The sequence below is a fragment of the Salarias fasciatus genome (genome assembly GCF_902148845.1).
Source record: "Salarias fasciatus chromosome 7 unlocalized genomic scaffold, fSalaFa1.1 super_scaffold_4, whole genome shotgun sequence".
NCBI classification, from domain to species: domain Eukaryota; kingdom Metazoa; phylum Chordata; class Actinopteri; order Blenniiformes; family Blenniidae; genus Salarias; species Salarias fasciatus.
The window spans coordinates 15,596,111-15,623,157 of record NW_021941229.1 but is presented as its reverse complement, the minus strand read 5'-3'; the positions used below and the strand labels follow the sequence as shown (position 1 = coordinate 15,623,157).

The following is a 27,047-nucleotide window of genomic DNA, read 5'->3' as shown; positions in this document are numbered from 1 at the left end:
GGGGAAATAAGTGCACTTTACAGATATTCTACAGCCTGGAAAGCATAAAGAAACTGTCTGAAAACGGACTCGCAGTGTTTTGCAAGAGCACAAAAACAACCAACAAAGGCTGATGCAGGAAATAAACACTGGGAGAGACACGTGTATAAAAGACTGGCAAAAAAAACTAACCAGAAGATGATTGCTATACATATGGAAATGGTAAATACAATCACTGTACAGGGCATTTTTAGTATAGAATCACTTGAATAAGTCAGTCAGCAAACCAGGTTTGCATAAGTGCCAAAACAAAGTGCAAGCTAAAACAACTAACAATAAAATCAGGAGCGGAACAAGGGAAGTATTTAAAGTAAGAGTGGGGACAATCAAAACTAGCTTCATAATAATAAAGGGTATATTTGCATACCTATCAGAACTGCCTATTTACATAGTTTACAACGCGGAACCTGCCACTACCAAACTGCTAAAAGAAATACGGAACTACGCCGACCAAGTAGTGTGGAAAGTTAGTGTTTTTGGAAATTTAAAGTTGCCTGGAAACACAAAAAGCAACACTGCAGTGTAACTACGTCCCTCCCACAGTGTGCAGACATTAAAAAAAAAAAAGCATCACTGTTTCCACTTCCACTGTTAGTCTTGTCCGGCTGATGATGAATACAGCCAGAGCCTGGATTGAACTCGCTCCTCTGTTCAAAAGACTGTACAGATTACAAGTATTACAAGATGGTATTGTATCAGTACTGGTTGCTCTAAACAGCTGGGGACAAGACACTAACACCACTGATGGATCATGCGCTGATCTTCAGAGGGTCCATGTCATTTAATCTGTGTCAAGGCCTGTAACATGTAATCCAGGATTTCACATAGAGCCAGAGATCTACTCTTTAAACTGAAAACAATCTTGTTTTGATTTCTGTCATCTTCATGTGTAACTCTTGATTGTGGTTATAATCTCAAAATGCAAAAAAATAAAAAAACTTCAGTTCAAGACTTCAATCAATTTAAAATAGTGTTTACACAGTTTTGCATTTCAAATAACAACTGAAGCTTTCCTTTTTCTACTTCAAATTTCTTCCACATCTTAAATTTAATTTTCACATCTTGGTAGTGTTCAATAACCTGAAGTAAAATTAATAAATTATTGGATTTCAAATAAAGTGCAGCAAAAAAACAGAGAGAACTAACTGGAATATTTTAACCTGACTGCTGTCATTTGTTAGAACATGCACCTCAATAGTTTGTTATAATAACATCATATTGTGTATACAACAAGGACTTCTGCTGCTGAGATGAATCATCAGCAGGAAACGGACGTGCAGCAACAATGCAGGAGAGGGAGTTCTGGGCGTGGTGAAAGCATTCCCGTTGTTTCCCTACTGAAGCAGGAGCATGCTCGACAGCAGCATGAGGAGCGAAGCGGAAAGCTGGATCACCCCGTAGCCCAAAGGACTGCTGCGACTCGGCTGGAACTGCTGCTCGGCTTTTCGCTCCTGCAGATATTTCTCGGACTCCACCATGTATTCCTCCACGCAGCGTCGAGCCTTCATCTGCTCAATGAGGGCAGGGTAGCCGATCTCCTCGATACTGACCACGTCATCGTCCTCTTTGTCGCCTTCACTCTTCGGGGTGGTGGAGCCGCTCCTCTGATCTTTGAGAAGGTCTGTCCTGTTCATGCAGCGATCCATGAATTTCTCGTAGGTCTCGGCTCGTGGGGGAGGTCTGTAGACATAATCGCGGCCATAGTCTTTCTGATCTGTGGACTGGGTGCCGTAACGGCGATACATGTAGTTGTTGTAGTAATACTCTTCTTCGGGGTTGCGGAAAGTAAAATGGGGTCGAGGGAAGCGCCCCAGTCCATATCCCACAGCCATTCCAGCCACAGCACCGACACCCGCTGCCATCATGGCTTTTTTGGCAAATCCTGTGGATTTGGGCTGATATCCCATTCTCTGCACAGACTGGGAGAAAGGAGACCCTCCCATCCCATAACCTCCATATCCATAACCTCCGCCTCCAAAACGGGGACTAAGGATCTTATTGTTTGGGTTCCAGTTAGGGTAACCACCTGGGTATCCGTATCCCCCTGGATTTGCAGCAGGTGCACCCCAGCCCTGTCCCGTTCCCGTTCTGATGGGGTAGCCACCTGCACCTGGGAAGCCCCCCGCTGCAGGGAAGCCACCAGGATACTGATTAGGATAGCCACCAGGGTACTGGTTTGGATATCCAGCTCTGCCTGGATATTGGTTTGGGTAGCCTCCAGCTGGCTGGCCAGCTCCAGGTGGAAAGGCGGGATTTTGGTTAGGATAACCAGGATTTCGGTTTGGATAACCCCCGGGGTTTTGGTTTGGGTAACTACCTGGGTTTTGGTTAGGATAACCACCAGGATTTCGGTTAGGATAACCTCCAGGGTTTTGGTTTGGATAGCTGCCTGGGTTTTGGTTTGGATAACCAGGATTTCGGTTTGGATAACCCCCGGGGTTTTGGTTTGGGTAACCTGCAGGGTTTTGGTTTGGGTAACCCCCAGGGTTTTGGTTGGGGTAACCTCCAGGATTGACTCTCCCGGGATTCTGTTGTGGGTAATTACCAGCTCCTGGATAACTTGGCTGATTCTGTCGTGTATGTCCTCCTTGATTGGTGTTCCCCGGATATGGGTAACTCCCACCGGCTGGATACGGATCTCTCCCGGGAGATTGTCGTCCAGGTTGAGAGTGTGATGGCTTTGAGTGTGAAGTGCCTTTGTTGGTGCTTATAGAAGGTTTCCTGACAGAGACACCTTTTTTAGCCCACGTGGATCCAGTGTTCAGGAGAAACACAATGAAGAAGGACACAAGAACCACCTCGCTTAACCTCCCCATCACGACGCTGAAGAGAAAAGTGCTTCATGTTAATAATCACAAAGCCAGACGTCATACAAAGTAGAAAAAAATTCAACACATTTTTCTTTAATGCAATGTAGTATAAGAAAGGTAGACACACACACACATACACATAAATATACTTAACAAAAATATAAATGCAACACTTTTGTTTTTGCTCCCATTTTTCATGAGATGGACTTAAAGATCTAAAATTCATTCCAGATACACAATATTACCATTTCTTTCAAACATTGTTCACAAATCTGGGTCTGGGGACTCAGAACCATCTGGTGTGACCACCATTGGCCTCATGCAGTGCAACACATTTTCTTCGCATAAAGTTTATCAGATTGTCAATTGCGGCCTGTGGAATGTTGGTCCAATCCTCTTTCAAGGCTTTGCGAAGTTGCTGGATATTAGTGGGAACCGGTACACGCTGTCGTATACGCTCAATGGGTGACATGTACAGTGAGTATGCTGGCCATGCATGAACTGGGACATTTTCAGCTTCCAAGAATTGTGTACAGATCCTCGCAACATGGGGCCGTGCATTATCTTGCTGAAACATGAGGTGATGTGCGAAGAAGATGTGTTGCACTGCATGAGGCAAATGGGGGTCACACCAGATACTGACTGGTTCTGAGTCCCCAGACCCCCAATAAAGCAAAAAAATAAATAAAATAAAATAAATAAATAAATAAATGCACATTTCAGGGTGGCCTTTTATTGTGGACAGTCTGAGGCACACCTGTGCACTAATCATGGCGTCTGAAGAGCATCTTGATGTGGCATACCTGTGAGGTGGGACGGATTATCTCAGCAAAGCAGAAGTGCTCACTATCAAACATTTAGACAGATTTGTGAGCAGCATTTGAAAGAAATGGTAATATTGTGTATCTGGAATGAATTTTAGACCTTTAAGTCCATCTCATGAAAAAATGGGAGCAAAAACAAAAGTGTTGCGTTTATATTTTTGTGTATAAAGGTTATGGAGACGCAGTCCGGTTGATTCCACCCCCCACCCTTGCTTTCGGTTCACTTCATTTTTTTCTATTCATGGCTAATCAATGGAAAAATAGCAACACAACAACAACAACAGATTCGGCTGGGTTTCAGCCAGCTGACTGTACGTGAGCTGCGTTCGCTGTGAACCTGTTATGTTTATGGGCCTGTTCAAGCTGCACCATCATCATCATCATCACCGTTAGCCCGACAGGCGGACCAAAGTAACGGAAAACCTCGCCGTCCGCGTCGCTTCATTTTCTCCTTGACCTCACCCCGCAAGCGTTTAAAACACACACACGTCTCGTTCGTATGACGCTGAAACGTTTATTTCTTACCGTGAGTTGGTTCTCCCTCCGTCACCTCGGTGTATGCGGCTGTAATGCGGCTCCGAAGCTTCTGTTCTCTCCGCCCGTCTCTCTCTCTGCCTCCCCTCCTCTGAGGGACTGTGGGGAAAATGGTTCATTCCGCTCAGCGTGTCCAGGAAACACCCTGCGTGATGAGGACTCTGGAGGATTGTCGTAGCGACGTCCAGAAAAAAATAAGGAAAAGAAAAACTCTAATAAAGTATAATTTTTTTCGGTATCAAAACACTTATGTAATTTATCATAATGTGAGATTCTTTATTTAAGGGAGCCTGTAGCCACTCACTGATCCCTATCATTAAAAATAGAGACGCACTTTTTTCTGTTGATATGTTATCAAGCGGAACAATCGCACCATTGCGTTAATTAAGAGTGTATCCGGTGGAAACACTCTAAAATGTTGTACAGAACTCTGCGTGGATATTTCACTTTTGAATAAAAGAGAAAAGCATTTTTTTTTTTTTGAGAAATAAAATCACATGTGAAGTGAATGAACAAAGAGGATCTATAATCTGCAAACATGCAAAATCACCAAATGCATGGGTGATATCAAAACAATTATTTAGTGGAAAATGTTCAAAACATTCTCTTTATATACTTTTCTGATCCAGGTTATCATCAGGAAACCGGAGTTGATAAAACAAACAAAAAATGTCACAATATTATTAGGGCAGAAATTTTGAAGGCAATATTGAAAATAGAGAAAACAGAAGCCTCTGTGGAAGATCTGTGGCTGGCAGAGAGGTGCCTTGCATTGTTAAACCTCCAGTGGTGGAAAAGTAATATATTACTTGCATGGGTCAGCGTTGGGCAACCATTGATTTTAATATATTACTTGCAAGTAATATATTAATTTTCATAGCACTGGTCATTGCAAGTGTATTAACTCTCCCAACATCTCCATATTTCACCCATGAGGCAATAGGATTTACCTTAATATTTTAGCCAGATGTCATGATTAATCTGTAACAACTTTTAAGACACTTGAATATTTTTCATGTACATATTTGTAAAAATAAGGCGGCACAGTGAAGTAGTTCTGTCAACACAGCAGTGTTAAAGTTTTAGACTGGATTGTACTTTGGAGTCACACTTATTCCTCTGAGTGGACTTTGCATGTTCTCGGCACATGTTTTAACAAATGACTCTGGCTTTGTCATACAGTCCAAAGATATGATTCTAAGGATAATTCATTCTTGATCCTTAACAGCCCGGCTGAATGTGAGTGATTGTTACTACTTGTCTCTTAGCATTCCCCCGTGACGGACTGAGGATGTCTCTTCACTGTTCATAGTCCTCAGCTCCATGTGAACATGAAGAGTACTGAAGATGGATGGATGATGAAATGCATTTTTTTCATGCACCTTCATATGTTTTCACATCTTATTGTATTTCATATAAATATTAATATATATTTCACTGTATTCAGTATAATTTTCAAAAAAGGTTTTCGTCTCTGTTGTTACTCCAACAGCAGGACAGCTAAAACAAAACACAACACAGTGCGCGCGCACACACACACACACACACACACACACACACACACACACACACACACACACACACACACACACACACACACACACACACACACCTTGCCTTATCAAATTGCAACCATTAATACAATTCATCCAGTCCCTGAATGGTTTACGACACACTTGCCCTTGGGACCGGTGGGCGGGGCCACGTCCGAGTACGGCTTTGCGTCATCGACAGACGTCAGTCGGCACTGACGCTTTGGTGACGTCCGGTTGTAAACTGCAGAGGACCCGTATGTACTCGCAGCTCTCTGGAACCATGTCGGGAAGGAGAGAGCCGCGCGGAGGAGCTGAGTCTGACATCTCATCACCTGAGACATAAAGCAGCACGCGGAGACAGCGCTGCCACGTTCGGTGCAAGTGAACAGCGGCCGCTGCGGCGACGTGACCCTTTTACTGAAGCGGAGCCAAGTGGAGGTCGAATGGACGGATAAAACCAATTTGGTCGTGATCCGAAGACTTAGCCTCGCAGGCAGGTGGCCGAGCCGGTTAAAGAGGCGGCGGGGGCAGCGTGTCCGGACTCAAAGCAAAACGGGGCTTCTTCTCGCCAGGGAATGTTATCTGTACTGTCTTATGGCAGACTGGTAGCCAGGGCTGTCCTGGGCGGACTCTCTCAGACGGACGGTCGGGACTACAGCCTGATCACCGCCAGTTATGGCTTTGGCAAAGACTTTCGTAAGGGGATCCTAAAGAAAGGGATGTGCTACGGGGATGATGCCTGCTTCATAGCGCGGCACAGGTCCGCCGATGTGTTGGGTAAGGACCCCGCAGTGTCATATGCTTTTGTGCTTTGGTGACCTTCAGTGGGTTAACCCACACGTGCATCGACCCCTCGCATGAAAACACAACATCTCCCACCCCCCACCTAAACACAGCCACAACTTTTCTAGTCTGCACCCGTCAGGTCAGCTGGATTTAGTCAGTCCAGACTGGCGTCTGTGTGTTGTTAGCCCGCGAGAAGCACTGGCAAACGTGTCATTTCGGAATAAAGGCGGATTATTTCTTATTAGCGGGTACGTTTGAGGTGAAACCAGAATGACCTTTCACCTAGATGTACCTCAACCGTGTAGTACTCAGCGCTAACGCAACATACCCGACACACAATTAGAGGATGCAAATGAGCTTCAGCGGAGGAGTTCTTTGTAGAAAAAGCCTTTTAAAAAAGATTATTGACTAAACATTACAATGTCTTGCAAAGGTCAGAATGGTTGAGCATGGAGGCAGCCATATTGCTATTAGCATCAATAGCTAGCTTAGCAGTAATTGCTTTGTCCTCGCCCCTCGGTACAGAAAGGTAAACACAGTTACCAAATCCACCAACCATGTAGCGCTTTCGATACCCATCATTGTGCATTTTATAGTTTTAAATCTATTTGCAGCCTGACATTTTGGAGTTGTTTATGTGCGGTAATAACAGTGAGAAACGAGCCCCCCAGCCCCTCACGTGTCACACGTGGAGAGACTGCGTGGTTGTGATGTCTTGCAAATTCCTCTGAGGATGGAAACAAGATCCTCGTCATTTTGCAGGAATAATTGTTTCCCAGTAGTGCCAGTGGAAAAATCCTGGGGGTTCCCAGTGTTTTGCGTATTTTCACTTTCTATTCAGAGGTTGAAACGCACCTCTGGTGGAAACTAAAAAGAAAGTAGCCTCATTCAGACCGTTGTTGACGTTTCCACGTGCTCAGTTTTTTAAAGGGACTTTTGATTATGGGCGTGAACAGTGATTGAGACTAAAGATCCAGGCTCTTAAAAGGGGGGGGGGGGAAAGAATAAGGATGCTTTGGAAGCTCAAGTTGAAACAAATGCTTCTTTGTCTTTCCCAAACCTCTGAATGTGAGATCATTCAAAGATGCATTTTGAAAGGAGATTCTTGGCTCTTTTGACTGACATTTTGCACCAAGCAGATACAAATTTAAGTAATCTGGTGGCGTTCTGGTGAATAACTAAACACTAAGTGTGAAGTCTGATCTGTTTTCTCTGCTCCAGTCCTTTGTTAAAAAGGTAAAAAATGTAATCTGCTAGATTGAAGGGGTGGTAATTGTAATTAACTTGAACCGATTAATGGTTCATTGCAGGTCAACTATGGCAATTGTTGTGACTAATAAGGTTTAATTAATCACTAAGCCTTGCTAATGATATGTTGATGCTCAACATGTGATGGTTTTATTCTCAGAAAAAAGTCCATCATTAGAAATCCTTGAGGTTGGAACTGGAAGATGACTGAATACACTTTCTTCAAGTTATAGCTTTATTAGTCCTGTTATTTACTATTAATAGATGTTCGTTGCTGTAGATTGTTTCTTTTGAAATAAGCTACCACATTGCTTTGTGTGTAGTAACTAAGAAAACATGTGATATTGGAGGTCAACAAGCATCATTTGAGTGCTTTTAAAGGATTAAATGAGGTATTCCAAAAAAGGCATTTTTATAGGACTGTTATTTTCAGCCTGTCAGGCTGCATTTTTGCAGTAGGCCTTAAGTTGATGAATAGATCGCTCATTTAGGGGACTACATTCATACAGATTCTAAGAGCAATACCTCTGGAACCATACTGTTACTCAGTTTGAAATTTGTTGTGGAAGTGATTTGTTCCACACAAACTCTTCACATTAAAGACATTTGAAGACAGTCATTATAAAATCAATGCTACCTCCATGAAGTTTACTTGATGTGGACATATAGTTATATCATTGCAGAGCAAATGTAACTACTAATGTGCACATTTTTTCCCTTAGATTTCCAAAGCTCAACAATATTCCACAAGTGTACACTCATTTTTTTTTTTTATCATTATTAAAAATATTTGCATATCTGCATCTATATAATAATAGCTTTTGTGATCTCGTAGGTAGCTGATGACATTTATGATCCACTTTTCTCCCACCAGGTGTTGCAGATGGTGTAGGCGGTTGGCGAGACTACGGCGTTGATCCCTCGCAGTTCTCCGCCACGTTAATGAGGACGTGTGAGCGGCTGGTGAAAGAAGGACGCTTCACTCCCACTAATCCAGTGGGCATCCTTACGTCTGGCTACTACGAGCTATTACAGAACAAAGTTCCCCTGCTGGGTGAGTACAGGCAGACGGAACAGTCAGTGGTGGAGCGAGTGCTGCTCGACTACCATACTTGGAGAAATAAATAACATAGCTGCAGTATGAGTCAGCCTGTTAGTGGTGTTGTGTAGAGAGATGCATACTGTAGTGAAAGTCTTCACCCAGATTACTTTGATTTAAACTGCATTTCTTTAAAAAAAAAAAATGCCCAAAAGTTTGAAACTGCAGAAGTAATGAATACAGTAGTATCACAGGTATGAGCCATTTTGAATACGTTATGAGGCATGAGCTTCACCTTATACCTGTAACCCAGTGACTGATGTAACACAGCTGAGGTAAGTAACCAACAGGGTAAACTGTTTGACCTGGTGGGGATACATGAATTTCTTCTGGCTGACAGTTTTCCTTCATACCACAGCCCGAAAGGTCAGGAACTCAGCTGTAACTGATACTGCAGCCGTTTGATGAGATTTTAAAGAGCGGCCGATGCCAAACACGCAACAACGGTCATGTGTCCGTCGCTCAGTGACACTGACCGACCTGTTTTTATTTTGGGAAGCTATAACAAGGTCACTCCTTGACCTCCCCCACTCAAGGTTACGCAGACTGCTCCTGGCTGCAGTCACTGGGGATCTGGGACAAGCAAGTTGTTTGTCTGGCCTCTGAATGAGGCTGTTTAGGAAGTTTGTGCAAAAGTTTTTCATCACAAAATCTTCACGATCGTCAAGTTTGTATTATTATGCCGTCCACTGTCGTCGTATCATGCCGTATGCGGATCCATAGCCTTGCCGTCTGTCTGTTTGCTTCAGGGAGCAGCACGGCCTGCATCGTGGTTCTGGACCGACGGAGTCACCGGTTACACACATGTAACCTCGGCGACTCGGGCTTCCTGGTCGTGCGAGGGGGAGAGGTGGTCCATCGGTCGGACGAGCAGCAGCACTATTTCAATACGCCCTTCCAGCTGTCCATAGCTCCCCCTGGAGCCGAGGGCGTGGTGCTCAGCGACAGGTGAGTCGAGGAATGTTAAATCAGGTCATCTCACAAACACCGTGTGAACAGAGAATGAAAACCAAAACAGCTGAATAAAGCATCAGCTGAGTTTTAATGGAGCAGGTGCCACCACACTAAGTAACTTCAGCACTGGGGGGGGTTTGCTTGCTACTTTGCAACGCAAATGATGATTTAAAGTGGAAATGTTGGTCACAATTCTTTTCCTTTCACTTCCAAGCCAGCGATCAGATAGATGAAATAACTTGCATCCTCTATTGTAGAGCTTCTGTCGGGCCTTTCTGTCAGTGTTTGCAAAGTAAACAAGACCTTTAAAGCGCGTACAGGCGCTGTCAGGTCTGCTGGCCCGGCTCATCTCTCTATAGTCACCTGAACTACACCTCGTTTTATGCTTCGCCCACATGGAAAATCCCACTTTGTCAAGTGTGTGGCTTGATGTTGTGATGGACTTTTTATGATTTTTGAAGGTGAATATTGTGCCTAACATGAAATGTAGATAATTGTTGTGTCACTCTGATTTAACACACGCACACACACACACACACACACACACACACACACACACACACACACACACACACACACACACACACACACACACACACACACACACACACACACACACACACACACACAGCTTCGTTGTTTTGCCTCTGGAGTTAATCACATTTGAAAACGTTTAACCGGTCAACAGTGTCTCTAAGGTACATTTTTAACTCTTTGGTATGTCGTCCCAAAATAAGAACTCCTCAGTGGGAACACAAGGCACCCAAGAAATAAAACTTGAGTCTTAGGTATGATGCCAACAGTCAACCAGGCCTCCTTTCATCTCGCAAGGACAAATAGGTCAGACTGTTTTCAAGTCAGCTGTCAGATTAAACACCCACACCATGCGTCATGTCCACCTACAGGATTTGCCAGCGTGACTTCTGACCCGCTTATCCCCATTCGGAGGCTCTTGCCAGCAGCTCAGGTGCTCCGCGCTCCAGTTTCACTCGTCACATGACGGATATTTCCCTTTTCCCCTGTCTCCCGCAGTCCCGAAGCAGCTGACAGCTCCTCTTTCGACGTGCAGCTCGGTGACATAATCTTGACAGCGACAGACGGTCTCTTTGACAATATGCCAGACTACATGATCCTTCAGGAGCTGAAGAAACTCAAGGTGTCGAGACTTGATTTCCTCCTAATCACACATGATTAATTAAAAAAAACAAAAAACAAAAATCAATCTTAATGCGGTGTATTTTTGCTCTCCTCAGACAACCAACTACGACAGCATCCTGCAGACTGCACAGAGCATTGCAAAGCAAGCTCATGATCTCGCCTACGACCCCAACTATATGTCCCCTTTTGCACAGTTTGCCTGTGACAACGGCCTGAATGTACGAGGTAAGGAGGACTTTCAGACCTCATGCAACACAGACAACAGTTTTCACTGAAGTGGATGATTTTATATTTTCCCTGCTGTTTATATTGGAAACACTCAGCACTATACAGACATACCATCATTTTATTTGTAACCTGTCAGTTCTGAGTAATATATTTAATGTAGTAAACTTTTGTTTTCTTCTTCTTCCTCTGCAGGAGGGAAGCCAGACGATATCACGGTGCTGCTGTCCATCGTGGCTGAATATACAGACTGAAAGCGTGTTTGTTATGTGTATGAGAGCACTTTTTCTCCGGGCTGATCCTTCCTTCTGCCTGAGTCTTCCACCTTGCTGCCCTCCCTCCCTACATGCACTGCGTCCCGGGGACTGACAAGGGGGAAGCGCGCTACCGCTACACACACACCCACACTCCTCACGTCGCTGCCGACATCCACCACCCGCGTGGCATTTTGGTTTCTCCCGCTGTTTTTTGTTCCGGTGCTGGAAGGGGTCGAGGGGCGACGGGCGGCTGGGGGGGGGGGGGGCGCTTCCGCTTCGATCAGGATGCAGGAGAGGAGCTGAGAGAGGCGGGGCGGACAGATGCCGTCGCATGGCGTCTTTGGTAAAGAGGCAGATTTTAAGTCAACCAAGGGCTTTGATATCTAACAGCCTTTGTGTTAAAAAGAGAAAAAAAAAAAAAAACAACCTCTGTTGTAGGGAGTAAGCCATGTGTGTGAGTACTTCAGAAGGTAGTGATAGAAGCGACCTTTAAACCTGGCTATCCTTTTAAAGCGGTTCCATGTTGTAAATGTGTGTGAACATCTGGACGAGGCTGAAAATACTGGCTACGTAAAGTGTTTTTGGAAACTTAAGGGTGAGGGTTGGGTTTCAGCTTGTTGGGTCTGAGAACGTGAACAAGGGAAGAGCTCACAAGAAATCTGTTTAAAGAAAGGAACTGTAAAGCCCTCTGACACTTTCTCATGTGGAGGTTATTCAGGTTTTGTCACTGAGCTGAGCGCCGCACTTCCTGATAAGTTGTAAATATTTTTGTGTTTTAGGACTTTTCTGTTGTCTTTGATCGGGATGTGACAGAACAGAGCTGTCTCGTTACTTTTGTGGAGGATATATACTTGCATTCATTGATATATTTTGTTGTAAAGATAATAATCTTGAAGTGAGTTTCATCAGTTCCACACTTGCACTCGCTGACATGAACAAAATGATGTTTGCTAAGATCGTGCAGCAGGTGTGTGGTTGGGGAAAGCGTTCAGATTTGTGCGATTGTCTCTGTGGCATTTGTGTGAGAAGTTGTTGTTGGACTGTGTGATGTATTTAATGTTCTTTATGTCATGAAGCTAAAGCTAGCATCTGGAAATGCTTACTATTGCAATGATAGGTCAGGAATAAATCTAAAGGAAAAGATGTATTTTTTTAACATTATTTTTCTGTTAAGAGTTAACGGACTGAAGCATCGGCTGCCCTGAAGCGAGTGTGATGGACGGTGAGGAGACCCAGCTATCTTAATATGAATTGAATCTGCTTTGTCTGGGTTTAAAACTCATTTTTTACGTCTCGGTTTATTACTTTCTTTTTCCGTGTGTGTGGCTGCTTTTTGTGAATGAGATCAATGTGAAAGACTTGTGTGATCGTGATGAGCGTGTGAAGATTTCTGGACTGGATTTCATCAAATTAGAAGTAAACAGAGACACAATCCGGTTGTATTGCTCTAGAATGCCCCCTCGTCGTTTGCTCCGAGTCTTTACAGTTTGAGTGTGTGCACCAAAGACATTTTTTCTGTGCGTATATCGTGATGCTACACTGACACAAAACGTCACACAGCAATACTGTAAGTTCAACGCCCACAAGTGTCGGTCGAAATGTTCAGAGTGACAAAAATGCATTTTTCATGCCTTTAAGAACAAAAGTTGTATCATACTCCAGGTTTAAGTTATACGTGACTGCTTATGTGTAAGAGGTTGTTAAAAAAAGAAAAGAAAAGAAAACCAAAGAAGGAAAGCCATATATAAATACATGAGTGGTTTGCTGTTAGCCCGACTGTAAAGGTACCTGTGGGTTGGTGGAGACCAATATTGTCTTGATATTCATTAAGCAATTCTTTCAGTGCAACAGTTGTAAAATCCTGTCCTCTGCAGCGGTTACATCCTGCTTTCTGCATTCTTCTTCCCACTCGGTTTCTTTTTTTTTTTCCAGCTGCTACTATCATTTGGCAAAGTTAATTTCTAAAACCTGTCATCTGTTGTGTTTATTTTTGTAAAAAAAAGATTCTTAATGCATATGTTTGCAGAGATAGCTCTATATTTGACTTAAAGAGATCTAACTGGAGTTCGTGCAGGAGCGTGAGGTTTCAACTTATGCGGAGTGAGCACAGATTCAGCCTTAAATAGCTAGACCTGTAATCCAGAGGCCTTTCCTGTCATTGCAAGCTTGTCTCGTCCCCGTCGTGTTGCCCGGTGTTTGATGTAAATGAAGTGTGCCCCTGTCGTACGCCCCTGGAAAACCATTCTTAAAAAGGTGCTTCTGCAATCTGTATGGTATGATTGTCCTCTTTCCAGCAAGCGAATGAACGACACACCTTTGTCTACAGTGTAATAATGCAGGTCTAATTTATGTAAATATGTTTTAAAATATGTACAATATTTAAATAAAGAATCTAGTATTTATACTAAACTTGTTTCGACTGTGTTTGGATTTTCTGTCTTCTCGTAATAATCTTTAAATATAAGCTTTATCATTTTTCTTTGTCATGACACAGAGTATACCTGCTGAAAACATCTACATTTTCACAAAACCAAACGATTAGTCATGGAAATTGTTATTTCAGCTTAATGTATGATTGAGAAAAAAGAAAAAATATTTTATGTCCCCACACAGACTAGTAGCTCCACTGCAGGAGGCGGACCTGTGATTCCCACCGGTAGGGGGCAGTAGAGACCCGCAGGATGCCATGGATGTTTTGTTTACTAATCTGATCCGATCCAGGCAGGCAGCTCCTCTTCCGTGTAGCATGCAGCTAACCTACATTCCTGCTGACAGCAGAGATTCAGGCTGATAGGTGTGTGTGAGTGAGTGTGTGTGTCAGCTGACAGTTCTGTGTCTGTGATGCTAGCATGTTAACCTCGGAGTTGGCCGCCTGGCGCCGCGTATCTTTGACTTCTATCCAAGTCTCCGTGTTTACTTCTTTTTTTAGTTTATCCTCTTCGCGTATTTTTTATCGTGCGACTCGGGCATTCGTCATGTGACTCACTCGGCGTGGTTTCAAATGAAACGAAGTGCTGAAGTGTGTGTGTGTTTTTTTAGCATTAGCAGGCTAGCAGCTCGGGGGTAAATCTTCTTAGCAACGGCAGCTCGCGGCAGTTCATCTCCATGCGGAGTGTTTCTGCTTCATCTGGGAGTTATGTGAATGTGGAGTCGTCAGGGCAGCTTGGGCGAACATAAATGTTTTTTCAATGGCCAAAACCGAGCAGCGAAATGGACTGGGCGTGCGGGACGGCACGGACAAGCTGACAGATAATGGGAAAGGCAGCGAATCCGACCCAGAGGTGAACGGCAGTGCCGTGACTGCGGAGAACCAGGTGGATAAGTATGGATTCACAGGAGGAGCCCAGCAGACCTCCGGAGCGGGGTAAGTATCTGTTTTTACCCCTACAGCTTACCTTAACTCGACAGGGTGTGTGGCATTATGCCCTCAGAACTGCCTGGCAGTGTGGATATGACAACAGAATATTCTTTATCTCACTCAAACAGCCCTGCCGGTCTGCTTCATAACTTTCATATAACTCCTGTTGTGTCCTTCAGCAGCTTGTGTTTATTTGTCACCTCTTGACCTTGTCACGAGCCCTCATGGTGCTGTGGTTGGCACTTCTACATAGCAGTAAATTCCCCTGGTGCAATCCTGTGTGTGTTTTCTCTGTGGAGGTTCCATGTTCTCCCTGTGCATGGGTTTTCCTCCAGGTTCCATTGTGTCCCCTCACAGTCCACACACATGTTTGAAGGTTAAGTGTTTACTGCAAACTGCTCTTAGGTGTGTGTGTGTGTTCGTATTCGTCCTGTGAAGGACTGACAACTTGTCCAGGGTGCGCCTGGCATTCCTTCTTAGTCAGCTGGGATCGACTCCTGTGCCCTTTGACCCTGACTTATATAAGGCAGGTGGATCCATGTGCAGATGAAGCATTTTAATGGAATGCTTATTTTTTTAACCAGTGGAATCAGTCTAACAGTTTTCCCATGCAAAAGTAAATAATGGTATCAGTAAAATATGCTATTGTAAGTATTAATATATCCTACTCCCATTCCTTATTCCTATGTCAGTACTCACCTGGGGCTTCAGATTTGTTTACCTGTTTGTTTATCCTGAGCTTGTATTGCTCCAATAATCATTGTCATGAAAACACATCAGATCTTCACTTTCTGACTGTTCTTCACTTCAACTCATCACTTTTCTCCAAATGAAATCGAAGTGGAAAATTATGATCCTCCATCTAAAAAAAAGAAGACACATTGATGCAACACAACACATTTTAAACTGTGAGGAGATATTTTGCTCAAGATTTGCTCAAATGGTATATTTTTCTGACCACATCAGTTTGCAGGTTACAGCTCACCTGTCTTACCGCTGCACCACCAAGCCCATAATAGATCCACTTTGCACATACTTTTCATTTCTATATAGATGTATTTTTTCATTTGATATTTACCTCAGTTTACGTTCAAAATGCATCATTGTATGACTTCTGAAAATCAAAGCTCCATCCATCCATCCTTCCACAAACTGGACAGGTCACTTTACAGGGCAAACACAAAAAAGACAATAACACACACCCACAGTCACACTTACTTGCAATTCTAGAGCCACCATTTAGCTTCATATGCATTTTTTTTTTTTGGGGGGGGGGGCTGTGTGTGAGAGTAATCATACATGCACAGTGACAGATGCAAACTCCACACAGATGCCTCAAAGCCTGGACTGGAACTGGGGATAGTTTTCCTGTCATTTGAGAGTCCTGACTACTACAGTATACCGTGCTCATTGCATAACCATCAGTACCTGTCGGTTCATATGACAGATCAGGGACTCGACCACAGTGCGACAGTGCTGAGTTAATTTGTGACAGGGACAACTGACAGCCACATGACTGAAGATCATTTTGTTTCAAGAGTTTCTATACATTATTTTCCATGTGAAATGTAAAAAGACATAAAAAAAAGATGTGTGGCCATTTATCTTTTTAAATTTGTTTTCCAATCAGGAATTCAATTTTTACCCACTGTTTGATATCCAGGTGTCTACTTCTCTGCTGAGTGAAGGGTCAGTGCCTTTGTGCTTGTTTCGATAAGAAACCTGCCCTGCAGGAAAAACAAATGGTTATCAATGTTCTGGCTTTCCCATCTTGCATCAAATAAAATGAGACAACATTCTTTCTGTGTTGGATTTTCTTTACGGAAATACAAGAAATGCACCACAGAAATGTATCATCCACACAGGTTTTTCTTTTTCTTTTAATCATGAATAGAATGCATACACCTGCCCCTCAGACTCCTATACCCTTAAATTTCCTCTGTGTCTCTGAGCTCTTGTAATTGTTTTGCTATTTGCTGATTCTCAGTTTAGTGATTGTTGCCCCTCAAATAAGCTCCTATTTGATTGGCATTTTAGTTTTCTGGCAAGGCAGTATGAGGATCATAAAACAATATTTTGTTTAATTTAAAAAAGCATTTTATTACCTGGAACAGAGCTCTTTGTCCCAGCAAAGCAACATTAGTGTCATTAACGGGGAAACCTGCCTTTTCACATTTGGACCTGTGCAACATCTTCGCCCATGTGTCGTATCTGTCTTGCTCATGATCTGCACTTGCTTTCTATTTACTGTTGGAATTGGCGAAGCTAAGCAGAGAACATTTTCAGATACACCCTAAAGAGAAACTGAACTGACTTGGTATTTTGAAAAAGGTTGACACTTCAATAACTGATGAATCCTCTCCGGCTGTGCAGCCAAACTGGTTGCTTCTGTTTTGTTTTGAAGAAACAATACAAACCATCATGGTCAGGCTTTATGGGATTTTTAGATAAGATTAGGTGGCTGGCCATTCTTTGAATTATGTGCTGGTAAACTAAGCCAAGTGTGTGTGTTCACTATAAGAACATCTGTAATGTCAAAATGACAGCAGGCGCTGCAGCGAAGTGAGATAGTAGTGTTTTGTGTAGGAGGTGAAGGGAACTGAACTAGGGGAAAGTTCTCCCTCGGCTTCCTGTTTTCCTTGTGTTTTGCTGCCGATGGCCGGCGCTCAGCTGCTTCAGCCGAGAGCCGCCTTCCTGCATGTTTAAGGAAGAGATGAGCCGGAGTCCCCCCCCCCCCCCCCCCCCCCAGCGGCCAAACTCCATATGTTACGAGTGCAGTGGTGGCACTAAATCACAAAACATTGACTAAATGTGCTGTCGCCTCTTCCTACAGAGCTGAGGAGGTCCCTATTGATGTGCTGAGACAGCGGGAGGCGAAATGGCTGGAAATGCTCAACCACTGGGACAAGTGGATGGCAAAAAAGCACAAGAAGGTCAGTTTATTAAGTAGAAATCTTCATTAGATTGTTCTGCATTTGACACAAGGCTCATATTTCAACAGAAATGTTCAAAGAAAGTACTGTTTTATTGAAGACATGCATTTTTTTTCTAAAATAAATCAAGTGTTCAGTCAGGCGTCTGCAGGATTATACCTATGTATTGTGTTCCAGGTGAAAGATCGCTGTCAGAAGGGGATCCCTCCATCCCTGCGCGGCCGGGCCTGGCTCTACCTCACCGGGGGCAAAGTGAAAAGGGAGCAAAATCAGGGAAAATTCCAGGTTAGAACGGATTCCTCTTCCCTGTTACTGCTGTACTTATGTACTTACTTCACACACATGTACGTATTGTCACACTTCTGTTAGTTTTACGTGTGTGTTATGATGTAAAACACAAGACCTGTGATTTAAAAAAGGGAAAATCATTTAAAAATGCTTCCTGCAATTTTGAGGTAATCGAATAAATGCTGTGTTTTAGGAACTGGATGAGCAGCCAGGAGATCCCAAATGGGTGGACATCATTGAGAGGGACCTTCACCGGCAGTTCCCCTTCCATGAAATGTTTGCAGCAAGAGGAGGTCATGGGTAAAGCACTTCCCGGGGCAAATTTTAAGGATTGTTCTCTTCACGTGGCTGCATGTAGTTTGTAAAAGCAGCGCGTTTTCTGTACGTATTATCGTGTAGGCAGCAGGACCTGTTCCGCGTGCTGAAGGCTTACACTCTGCACCGGCCTGAGGAGGGATATTGTCAAGCTCAGGCTCCGGTTGCTGCCGTTCTCCTGATGCATATGCCTGCAGAGGTAAAACCACACCACTAAATGATATAAACTAAAATATTTAATACATTGATATTTATGGAATCTGTTCAGAAAAAAAAAATTACAGGAATTTCTTCATATAGTTCAGCATTGTGGGCGACTGGATGTGATCCCTGCTGACTATGAGCAAAAGCAGGTTGCACCCTGAAGAATGTCACCAGTCCATCACAGGGCAAGCACAGACAGACAGTCACACACTCACACTCACACACATACAGGCAGTTCAGCATCACCATTTAACTCTTGGAAACATGCAGATCTCCTCTCTGTGTGTTTCTGCTCTGTGATGGACTGGTGACCCGTCTCAGGTCCACCCTGCCCTCGCCTATAGTTAGCTGGGTCATAAGGAGTGTAGAAGATGGATTTTTCCTTAAATGTATCTGTACTTACTTTGTCTTTCTTTGCTCTAGGATGCTTTTTGGGCTCTTGTCCAGATTTGTGAAAAATACCTTCCTGGGTACTACAGCACAGGACTGGTACGTCACTGCTTGTGAACATCTTTACTGGAGCAAGATTATATAGTCAGCGCTTAGGTGTGTGTGTGTGTGTGTGTGTGTGTGTGCGTGCGTGTGCGCGTGTGGGTGTGTGCGCGTGCGCGTGTGGGTGTGTACATGCTGTCCTCTGTGTAGAGAATTATCTGAAGGAAACACTACGGGTCTGCATTAAAAGTGCTTTATGATTTTAAAATCCAAACAGGAAAATTACCAGCCATTTGTCGTCGGTTTATGAAGTCTGAACCTCTGTGTTTCTGGCTGTCTGGTATCCATGGTAACCGGTCGCGCTTGGCCTCTTAAGGCAGCTTGTCTCTGACACCGATACCCTGAAAGCCTGATGAGACGAGGTGTTGACCAGGCTGCAGGATAATCACGCAATCAGATTATACAAATAGAAGAGAGTCTGTTGTCTCTCTCTCTCTCTCTCTCTCTCTCTCTCTCTCTCTCTTTCTCTCTCTCTCTCTCTCTCTCTTTCTCTCTCTCTCTCTCTTTCTCTCTCTCTCTCTCTCTCTCTCTTTCTCTCTCTCTCTCTCTTTCTCTCTCTCTCTCTCTCTCTCTCTCTCTTTCTCTCTCTCTCCTCTCAGGAGGCGATCCAGCTCGATGGACAGATCCTCCACGCTCTGCTGCGGCGCGTGTCCCTCCCGGCCTACCGTCATTTAAACAAGCACAAGCTGGACCCCATCATGTACATGACGGAGTGGTTCATGTGCGCCTTCTCCCGGTCGCTGCCGTGGGCCTCGGTGCTCCGGATCTGGGACATGTTCCTCTGTGAGGGTGAGACGCCGCCCGCCGCACTTTCCTCCCTGTAAGAGAGAAACACCGCATGTCGCCTGACGCCACGCTGCTCTCAGGAGTGAAGATCATCTTCCGAGTGGGCCTGGTGCTCCTGAAGTGCATGCTGGGATCTCAGGAGAAGCTGAAGGCCTGTCAGGGTACTTACGAGACGATGGAGCGGCTCCGGGCGATCCCGCCGCAGTACGTGCAGGAGGCCTTCCTGGTGCGCGAGGTACGGTTATCTTTATTGCTTTGACCCTGCGCCTACTGCTCACTCAGCTCGGCGGACTTTCCACATCCTGACCTCCTCGCTCTGCAGGAACCACAGCGCGCAAATATTGAACCTGTAATCAGCTGGAATGCTTCAGTTGAAAAGCCAGACATTACCTCTCACATGTCGGGGCTGATAAAGTGTTTGTTTTAGGTTATCGAGTTACCGGTGAACGAGAAAGAGATAGAGAAGGAACACTACGCTCAGCTGCGCCGCTGGAAGGAGACGCACGGAGACCTGCAGTGCAAGTCTCCTCCCAGGATGCACGGCGCCAAGGCCATCATCGCCGCCGACCCGCCGCGACGGCAGGACCTGAGACAGAAACCCACCATCATCGTGGCCTCCCCGCTCGCACGCGACGGCGTGAACGGCAGGGAGGGCGAGGGCGGCGGCGGCGGCGGGAGGGCAGGCGTCCCAGCTCCGGCTGATCCCGACGGTTCGGCCGACGGCACGGCGCTCCTCAGACACATAGCGGAGTCCGAAGAGAGTCTGAGCAACGGAGAAGAGGACACCTACCTGTAGCCGTGCAGAGTTTACACACACACACACACACGTCATTCCATACAGCTCATCACACTTTGCCTCAACATAAACCTTTATCATGGCTTCACACGTCTGCAGCATCAGAGTTTTAGTATTTTTATACACTGCAGAAGTATAAAGCCTCTTGGGAGACGCATTAAGGGACAAGACGATATAGGAACGCAGGTTTTCAGGAGAACGTTTGAATGTCTGGGCTGAAGACAAAAATTCAAGCCTAAATGTAGAAAATAGCCTTTAACTTTGCAAGATTTTTTTTCTTTATTTTAAAGGTAAAGAAATCGTCCAACCCTTTTAAATCCACTGTCATTAAAAAAAAAAAAAAGTGGAACCTCAAATTATTGGTTAAAAAAAAAAAAATGTAGTTTTAAAGTCTTTCCCTTCAGGCAGAAGCCTTCACTTCGCTTTCACTCAACATGTTTTTAGTGTCAAGCAGCGACGGATGCTGCTACATCCTCCACCTTATCCACTAAAAAGCACAGCCTTTTATCATGGCTACACAGTCTATTTTTTTAAATCTTAATGGAACTCAGATTCTAGCAGCAGCAGAGGAGGGCGACTCGCGTGAGCAAAGCCAGAGAAAATGAAAGCAGTGCTCTTCTGTCCTGCTTCGTTTGGAATGAAGTGGGATTTTGTTCGAAATCGAAGAGATCTCTCCCGGAGCACTTTGCCTTTGTTTTTAAAGTCTTCCTCTTTTTGCCGGTGCCAGTCAGAGCCTTGCCAGCGCAGAGATTTGTAGTTTTGCTGCTTCGCTGCTCTCTTGTCATCCGCAGACTCCAGTCTTGGCTTGTTCGCTGCCTGAACACTAGGGGGCGTCCTGAGCTCATCCGAGATGATCTCATAGCAACAAGCAGCATGAACTGAGCTCACATGAAGGAAAAAAAAACACATGTGCAGGGATGTTTTGTGCCACGAAGCCAAAGATTTGTATTGCATATATATATAAAACTATATATATAATCTAAGTTAAGTCTGCCGAGTTTGTCTTACAGTGTTTGACTTTGTTCAGTATGAGAATTCAGAGAGTTTCTATTTATGTTCATGTGATGAAGAATGTTGAGATGAAGGTTTGTGGATGTTCTGATTTAAAATACTAAATGAAGCAGTGAAAGAAGAATTTTTTTGTCAAATTTCTGGCAGAAGTAAAACATCTACTTTCATCAAAGTAAGTGAAGCTGGAGTCGGTGACGATACAAATACAATCTACATTTTTACCGTGATTTAAGAGAAATGTATGTATGGATGAAGCCATAGGCCTTGGACCAAACTTTAAGTGTGGACACTAATTTAATTACATTTGCTGCAAATTACAAATCATATGAAGCAAATTCAACTGCCTAGGAAAATAAAAGCTGTATAGTAAAAGTCTAAATGTGACTGTTCATCACATTGCTGAAGCCATTGTGGGTATAAAACTGGAGATGTTTGTTGTTTAAGGTGCAGGTTTCATTCTGTATAATTTGGGAGCCCTGTTTACTTGCCGTTTGTCCTCCGAAGCTTTAAATGTTTAGATTTATAGACTATAATGTGTCTTTTGGAAGCAGGCCTCCAGCAGTTCATCAGCTGGAGCCGTGTTCAGCTTTCTGCTGAGTGTCGGTGAATGCCGCCCGGGTGTCTGGCTGATGAAGGAAGCGGTCATTCAGAACGATTTGGAGTCGTGCAGGTTCTGCTTATTTGTTCGTGCATTTAAAAGAAAAAGGAAAAACAAAAACAGTGCTTGAGTGTTCAGCTGAATCATCAGTGGTTTTCAAAGTGTGGGTCTGAATTTTGAAAAGAAATGAAAAATAAATATATTAATTATTATTTGAAGAACCACATGCTTCAAATTAAATGTATGTGTAATAAATAAAATGTTAAAGTCAGTGTAACAGCCACTATAGTCACTGACTATATGGAGAGACTGACTAGAAACATTCATTTGGAAGTATCTAACACAAGAAGACTGATACTTTATTGACAATCATATTTTATAAAATTCTGTTTGGGCTTAGTGTGGCTGAATCGCTGAGGCATCATCCTCCCACACCTTGAAAACGTCTGATGCCAACCCTGGATGCTGCCTATTTCTACAAATACAGCTGTTTTAAAAGGATTCAGTCCGGGGCTTGTAAAATGTGCAACTCGCTTTGTGGATATGCTCGATTTTATTTTCTTATTTCATCTCAGATCATCTCCTTATATCTAAATGGTGTCTTTTTATTAACAAATTGCTTTAGAATCAATAAAACTTGAAACTGTTTGAACTTGCAGATCATTTCTTTTCTCAGTTTTCACCCAACTTTCCCTGTTTGTTTTTTTTTTTCTTCCTTTACTTTTAAACAACGAAAATGAGACAAGAGAGGGGAAAAAAAACTAGGTGTCACAGAGATGGATCTGAACAAGCGGTATCTGAATGCGCCCCGGCGTTATCATTCAGCACCCTCACACCCGCCTCCTCCCACGCAGCAGCAGCAGCAGCAGCAGCAGCAGCACACTTCCTCGGACACCTGTTTCCCCGGCTCTTTCAGCCCTTTGAGGAATTAGCATGTGAAATGGGGCGAATTCCCACAGCGCGCTCCGGAGCGCCTCGCGCAGCCCCTGGCTCCTCGGCCCCTGAATGGAGGCTTCTTGCGCCGCGCATACAGGCCTTCTTATTCTCCCTGCCTTTTCTCAGCTGCGGCCCAGGAATCTTGTCCTTTTACATTTGAATCCATCCAAACAGAGGCTTCCCGGCACTGCTGCAGCTCACTGGAGAAGGCCTGTTGGCTGGAACGTTGTGGTCGTTTGACAATGCGCTCGGTGGAAGTCATTCTTGGCAGCCATCACTGCGGCGTTGTTATTGATGGTGTATTTTTATCGAAGGAAACATTTCTGACTCATCATCTTCCTTTGTGGGCCTCCTGAAGTCAGTAAACAATGGCTGCCTGTCCGCCCCGTTCTGAAGCCGGCCCCACCCCGCCCCACCCCGCCTTGCCCTGCCCTGCCCATGCCTGCATCCCCCCCACCCGGCGCTGTGAACCCGCCAGACTGGAGGGGCTGTGATGGAGGACTGTCTGTGAGGGAGGAGGAGACGTGACCCAGACGTGCCCCCATCACCGCTCTCAGAACAGAGCCGGGCTGAGTCCCGAGTGTTTGTGCTCTAAAAGCTTCTTATTGAGGCAGCGTTAGATCCATCAACATCAGTGAACAAAGCTGCTTCTCAAAAATAGCATTTTTTTAATAGTATGACTTTTACTTACTGGTTTATTGCACGATTCTTTTGACCCTTTATAATTTCAGGATATTATTCATGAAAAACAAAGATATAAATATTGAAATATTTCAGAAGTTTTTCTTTTTTCTGTTTCTATATTTATACATACGATCATAAATACATATAAAAGGTTACATTGTGAGTTTGACGGTTCATTTTCAGATATTGCTTTAAAGATAAAGAATTTTCCAGGATACTAGCTAATAAATGCACATGAGTCAAATTAAATGAAAAATCAAAATACTCTAAATATTGCAGGTAAAAAACAATAGAAATAAATATTCACTTCAGCTTCATTTTCCTAACCTGAATTATCAAGATGTAAGATTTTTTTTTTTTTTTGCGTTAAAAAGACTTTTATTTTTCCTTGTGTTTTGCAGTCATGTGACAGGTGAGCCGTCAGAAATTTTAAGAAACTTGCTTTGATATTCACTAAATAGGTAAAAAATATGTATAATTTACCAAAAAAGGCATTTCATTTCAGTTTATGTGAGAAATCTAAAGTATATGGAAGTTTCACTGAAATAAAATATGTGCGGAATGAACTCTATATGACTTTTAAGAGATGTGTTTATGCTCATACTAATATTTATGATGTCCTAAAAAAAAAAATCAGGGGCAGAATTTCTCGACCCGGTGCTACAGGGAATGATAAATGCTGAGCGGACAAATAACCCTTTAAATAACTGTTGTCATTTTGAGAAAGTGTAAGCGCCATTTATTTCCCTCTCATTTTAGAAATGCCATTTCACAGAGGTCGTGTTGCTGCTGAACCCTTGTTCAGACTGAAAATAGGACAGTGTTCAAAAAAAAAAAAAAAAAAAAAAATCGGCATAAGGAGCTATGCTGGAGCAGACGTGTGGCGACATGCACCGGCGAGAAGACGAAACCTGATCCAGGAAGTCCAGTCGGGGAAACACTGTACACGAGCTTTAAGACTCAGAAACACAACACAGCGTTTTATCAGGCTGATATCAGACGGGATTATACAACTGTGGAAAGTCATTACGGGCGCAATGGTTTTATCCTTCATCTCCATTCCCACCGGGTTCAGGGAAAGAGCCGGTGCACTGATCTGACTGAAACAAGTAATCTAAGTATTTTAATGGGAAAAAAGAAAATAAAAAGAATCTCATGACTGAAAACATTCATCCATCTTCAAAGGTCACAGGTAGAAAGATGGTCACGGGAGAGAATAACATGCAGTCTCCACACAGGAAGGCCCCAAAGCCCACCCTGGACTTCAACCTTTAAGTTGAGCTCAACAACACTGTAGCCTCAAAAATGATCCATTCAATATCAGATGATCCAAAAATTGGTGTTGACGTTTCAGCATCTGATATATCATTAATATATTTGCTTGGAATAAATATTAGTTTCATATTTAAATTAAAAAATCAGCTCAAAAGAATTTTGCACTTCATTAAAAGAGCATTTTCTCACTTTGTCTTAACCTTTTCATAAATAAGATTTTCAAAACAGAAAGCTCAGGTGTGTATTTTACTTCCAAACTGTGTGCACGTCTGATGTGAGTGTGATTCCACAAGACAAATGCAATGCAAAGTTTTATGAATATAGTTTAAATTCTTCTGTTCATACGAACTTACCCTTCTTCTTCTTCTGGTTTTTATATCTGCAGAGCACTCAAGTTGGACGCCGGTGTAATCAGATATCTCCCACGTGACGACCCCTTATACCGCGAGGCTGTTTATGGGGGGTGGCGAGTCCAGCGAGGTGGATGATCTCACGAAGCCATATGTGTGAAGCGTCTGGGAGATTACAGTCTGGCTTCATGAGCTGCAAAGCTCCTCTAAAGCTTTTTGGTAACGAGGACCGAGGGGCTGCAGCTTTATCCCCACCTGCCGCCCCCTGTCATGCCCCCGGCCCAACGGGGTCATTAGATGGGGTACAATTCAAATATATGGAGGAAAATAAAGACAACTCTGAAAATATAGTGCTTTATTGATTTGAAACTTCTTCAGAAACGATGTTCCTGAAAATACTTCACAGTCAGATTTAACCAAAACCAGAGATGTTGCAAAAGGTTTCGAGGGAAAAAGCTTAACCCTCCCCCCACAGAGAGATACTTTTCCATAATCTCAGATCCAGGTCAGAAAAGTCATTATCGGGTCTTGAACTTTGGGGCGCCGGCAGGAGCCCAGTTCCTGATGACATGAGAGTCCCGGAGGAGCAATTAGAGGCCGACGGCTCTCTGGAACATGGAGGCCCACGTGGAGCAGTCATCAAAGAAAACAAGTCAGTGGAAGAAATGTGCAGCAGAAATCTGAAAAAATGTTGAGATGTTGCAACAAGGCTGACAATGAGTGGCTCTCAGTCAACAAATAGGGAGATGAAACAGCGATCACGCTGTTCTGAGATCAGTGGATGACAAGAGCAGGTCTTATTAATACATCCAGCATGGCCTCATTATTGTATAAACATAGCCACACTTAATAATATCCTCTAAAAGGAGCATAGAAATCTTAGAAATCCAGTATGGATCCTTGAGGAACTGGGGTTAGGATTAGGGTTTTAGTTAAGGTTTAAGGTTAACTCTAACTGTGACCCTAATTCTGACCCTGAAAAGCGAATCATAATATAATTCTCCATTCAAATCAATGCATGTGAAAGTTTCAGAATATTTTCATACTGTAAGATCATTTATAGACTTGTGTAATTATTGACAAGTTTATGCAAAAGCTTTGTTTTTTTTTCATGGGGGAATAATCTTGCTTTATAGTGGACTGGGGTTTGATCTGGAGGAAAACACATTTTACAGTTTATTAGTTATGTATCTAATGAAATGTAGCTGTTCACTGATTCATGCTTTCAACTAAAAATGACATTTTCCTTTTAATTAGAAAAAAAAAGAACATCCCGGTGACAGCTCCTCATACTCCACAGATTATCAGGCGCCTCGTGATGAATTTCACTTCTTCCCCCCCGAAATATACTCTCAGATCCTCCAGTGTTTCTGAAAAACAGCTTTGATGAATCGCTTCAAGTAGCAGAGCTGCACGTGCGGGGCAGGAAGCCGCCTGGAAGGTGTCGGGGGTCAGACAGATGCTCAGTCAATGGGCAGTGGGCAGGAAGAGTGTGTGTGTGTGGTGTGTGTGTGTGTGTGTGTGTGTGTGCGCGTGTGTGTGTGTGTTCGGG

General features: G+C 43.7%; 3 protein-coding genes across 6 annotated transcripts in view; 2 read left to right on the top strand and 1 right to left on the bottom strand.

Annotated features, from left to right (window-relative positions):
• Window positions 1-1,343: 1,343 nt before the first annotated feature.
• Window positions 1,344-4,341, bottom strand: LOC115382453 (calcium-binding protein P-like). 2 transcript variants are annotated; one of them, XM_030084180.1, is made up of 3 exons: window positions 4,199-4,341; window positions 2,408-2,862; window positions 1,344-2,290 (listed from the first exon to the last, which is right to left on the bottom strand). In XM_030084180.1, exons 1-3 carry the CDS (start codon window positions 4,324-4,326, stop codon window positions 1,374-1,376), a joined length of 1,500 nt encoding a protein of 499 aa, XP_029940040.1. In that variant the 5' UTR covers window positions 4,327-4,341; the 3' UTR covers window positions 1,344-1,373. The 2 variants fall into 2 exon arrangements, with proteins under 2 accessions (XP_029940040.1, XP_029940039.1); XM_030084179.1 differs by having other exon boundaries at window positions 1,344-2,862.
• A 1,651-nt stretch (window positions 4,342-5,992) lies between these two features.
• The window catches only part of LOC115382464 (protein phosphatase PTC7 homolog), a 29,570-nt gene continuing 8,515 nt past the window's right edge, over window positions 5,993-27,047 (top strand). The window contains exons 1-7 of one of the 3 annotated variants that reach the window (XM_030084194.1): window positions 5,993-6,519; window positions 8,651-8,830; window positions 9,625-9,823; window positions 10,862-10,985; window positions 11,083-11,212; window positions 11,408-11,472; window positions 25,708-25,714. In XM_030084194.1, the coding sequence (XP_029940054.1) occupies window positions 6,318-6,519; window positions 8,651-8,830; window positions 9,625-9,823; window positions 10,862-10,985; window positions 11,083-11,212; window positions 11,408-11,466 (894 nt within the window). In that variant the 5' untranslated portion in view covers window positions 5,993-6,317 and the 3' untranslated portion in view covers window positions 11,467-11,472; window positions 25,708-25,714. Of the gene's footprint in view, window positions 6,520-8,650; window positions 8,831-9,624; window positions 9,824-10,861; window positions 10,986-11,082; window positions 11,213-11,407; window positions 13,175-19,113; window positions 19,570-25,707; window positions 25,715-27,047 lie in introns of those variants that run through there. The other 2 variants (XM_030084195.1, XM_030084193.1) reach the window with 2 other exon arrangements.
• LOC115382454 (TBC1 domain family member 10A-like) lies at window positions 14,190-22,898 on the top strand. Its single transcript, XM_030084181.1, has 9 exons — window positions 14,190-14,833; window positions 17,661-17,760; window positions 17,938-18,045; window positions 18,242-18,348; window positions 18,448-18,562; window positions 18,991-19,056; window positions 19,659-19,848; window positions 19,926-20,080; window positions 20,273-22,898. Exons 1-9 carry the CDS (start codon window positions 14,658-14,660, stop codon window positions 20,639-20,641), a joined length of 1,386 nt encoding a protein of 461 aa, XP_029940041.1. The 5' UTR covers window positions 14,190-14,657; the 3' UTR covers window positions 20,642-22,898.

Excerpts from the sequence above, each read along its gene's own strand:
- LOC115382453 (XM_030084179.1), bottom strand. The coding sequence starts at position 4,326 with ATGAACCATTTTCCCCACAGTCCCTCAGAGGAGGGGAGGCAGAGAGAG. Across the intron at positions 2,863-4,198 it reads GGAGGGAGAACCAACTCACG|CGTCGTGATGGGGAGGTTAA; the intron begins GTAAGAAATAAA and ends TTTTCTCTTCAG.
- LOC115382454 (XM_030084181.1), top strand. The coding sequence starts at position 14,658 with ATGGCCAAAACCGAGCAGCGAAATGGACTGGGCGTGCGGGACGGCACG. Across the intron at positions 14,834-17,660 it reads CAGCAGACCTCCGGAGCGGG|AGCTGAGGAGGTCCCTATTG; the intron begins GTAAGTATCTGT and ends CTCTTCCTACAG. Across the intron at positions 17,761-17,937 it reads TGGCAAAAAAGCACAAGAAG|GTGAAAGATCGCTGTCAGAA; the intron begins GTCAGTTTATTA and ends ATTGTGTTCCAG.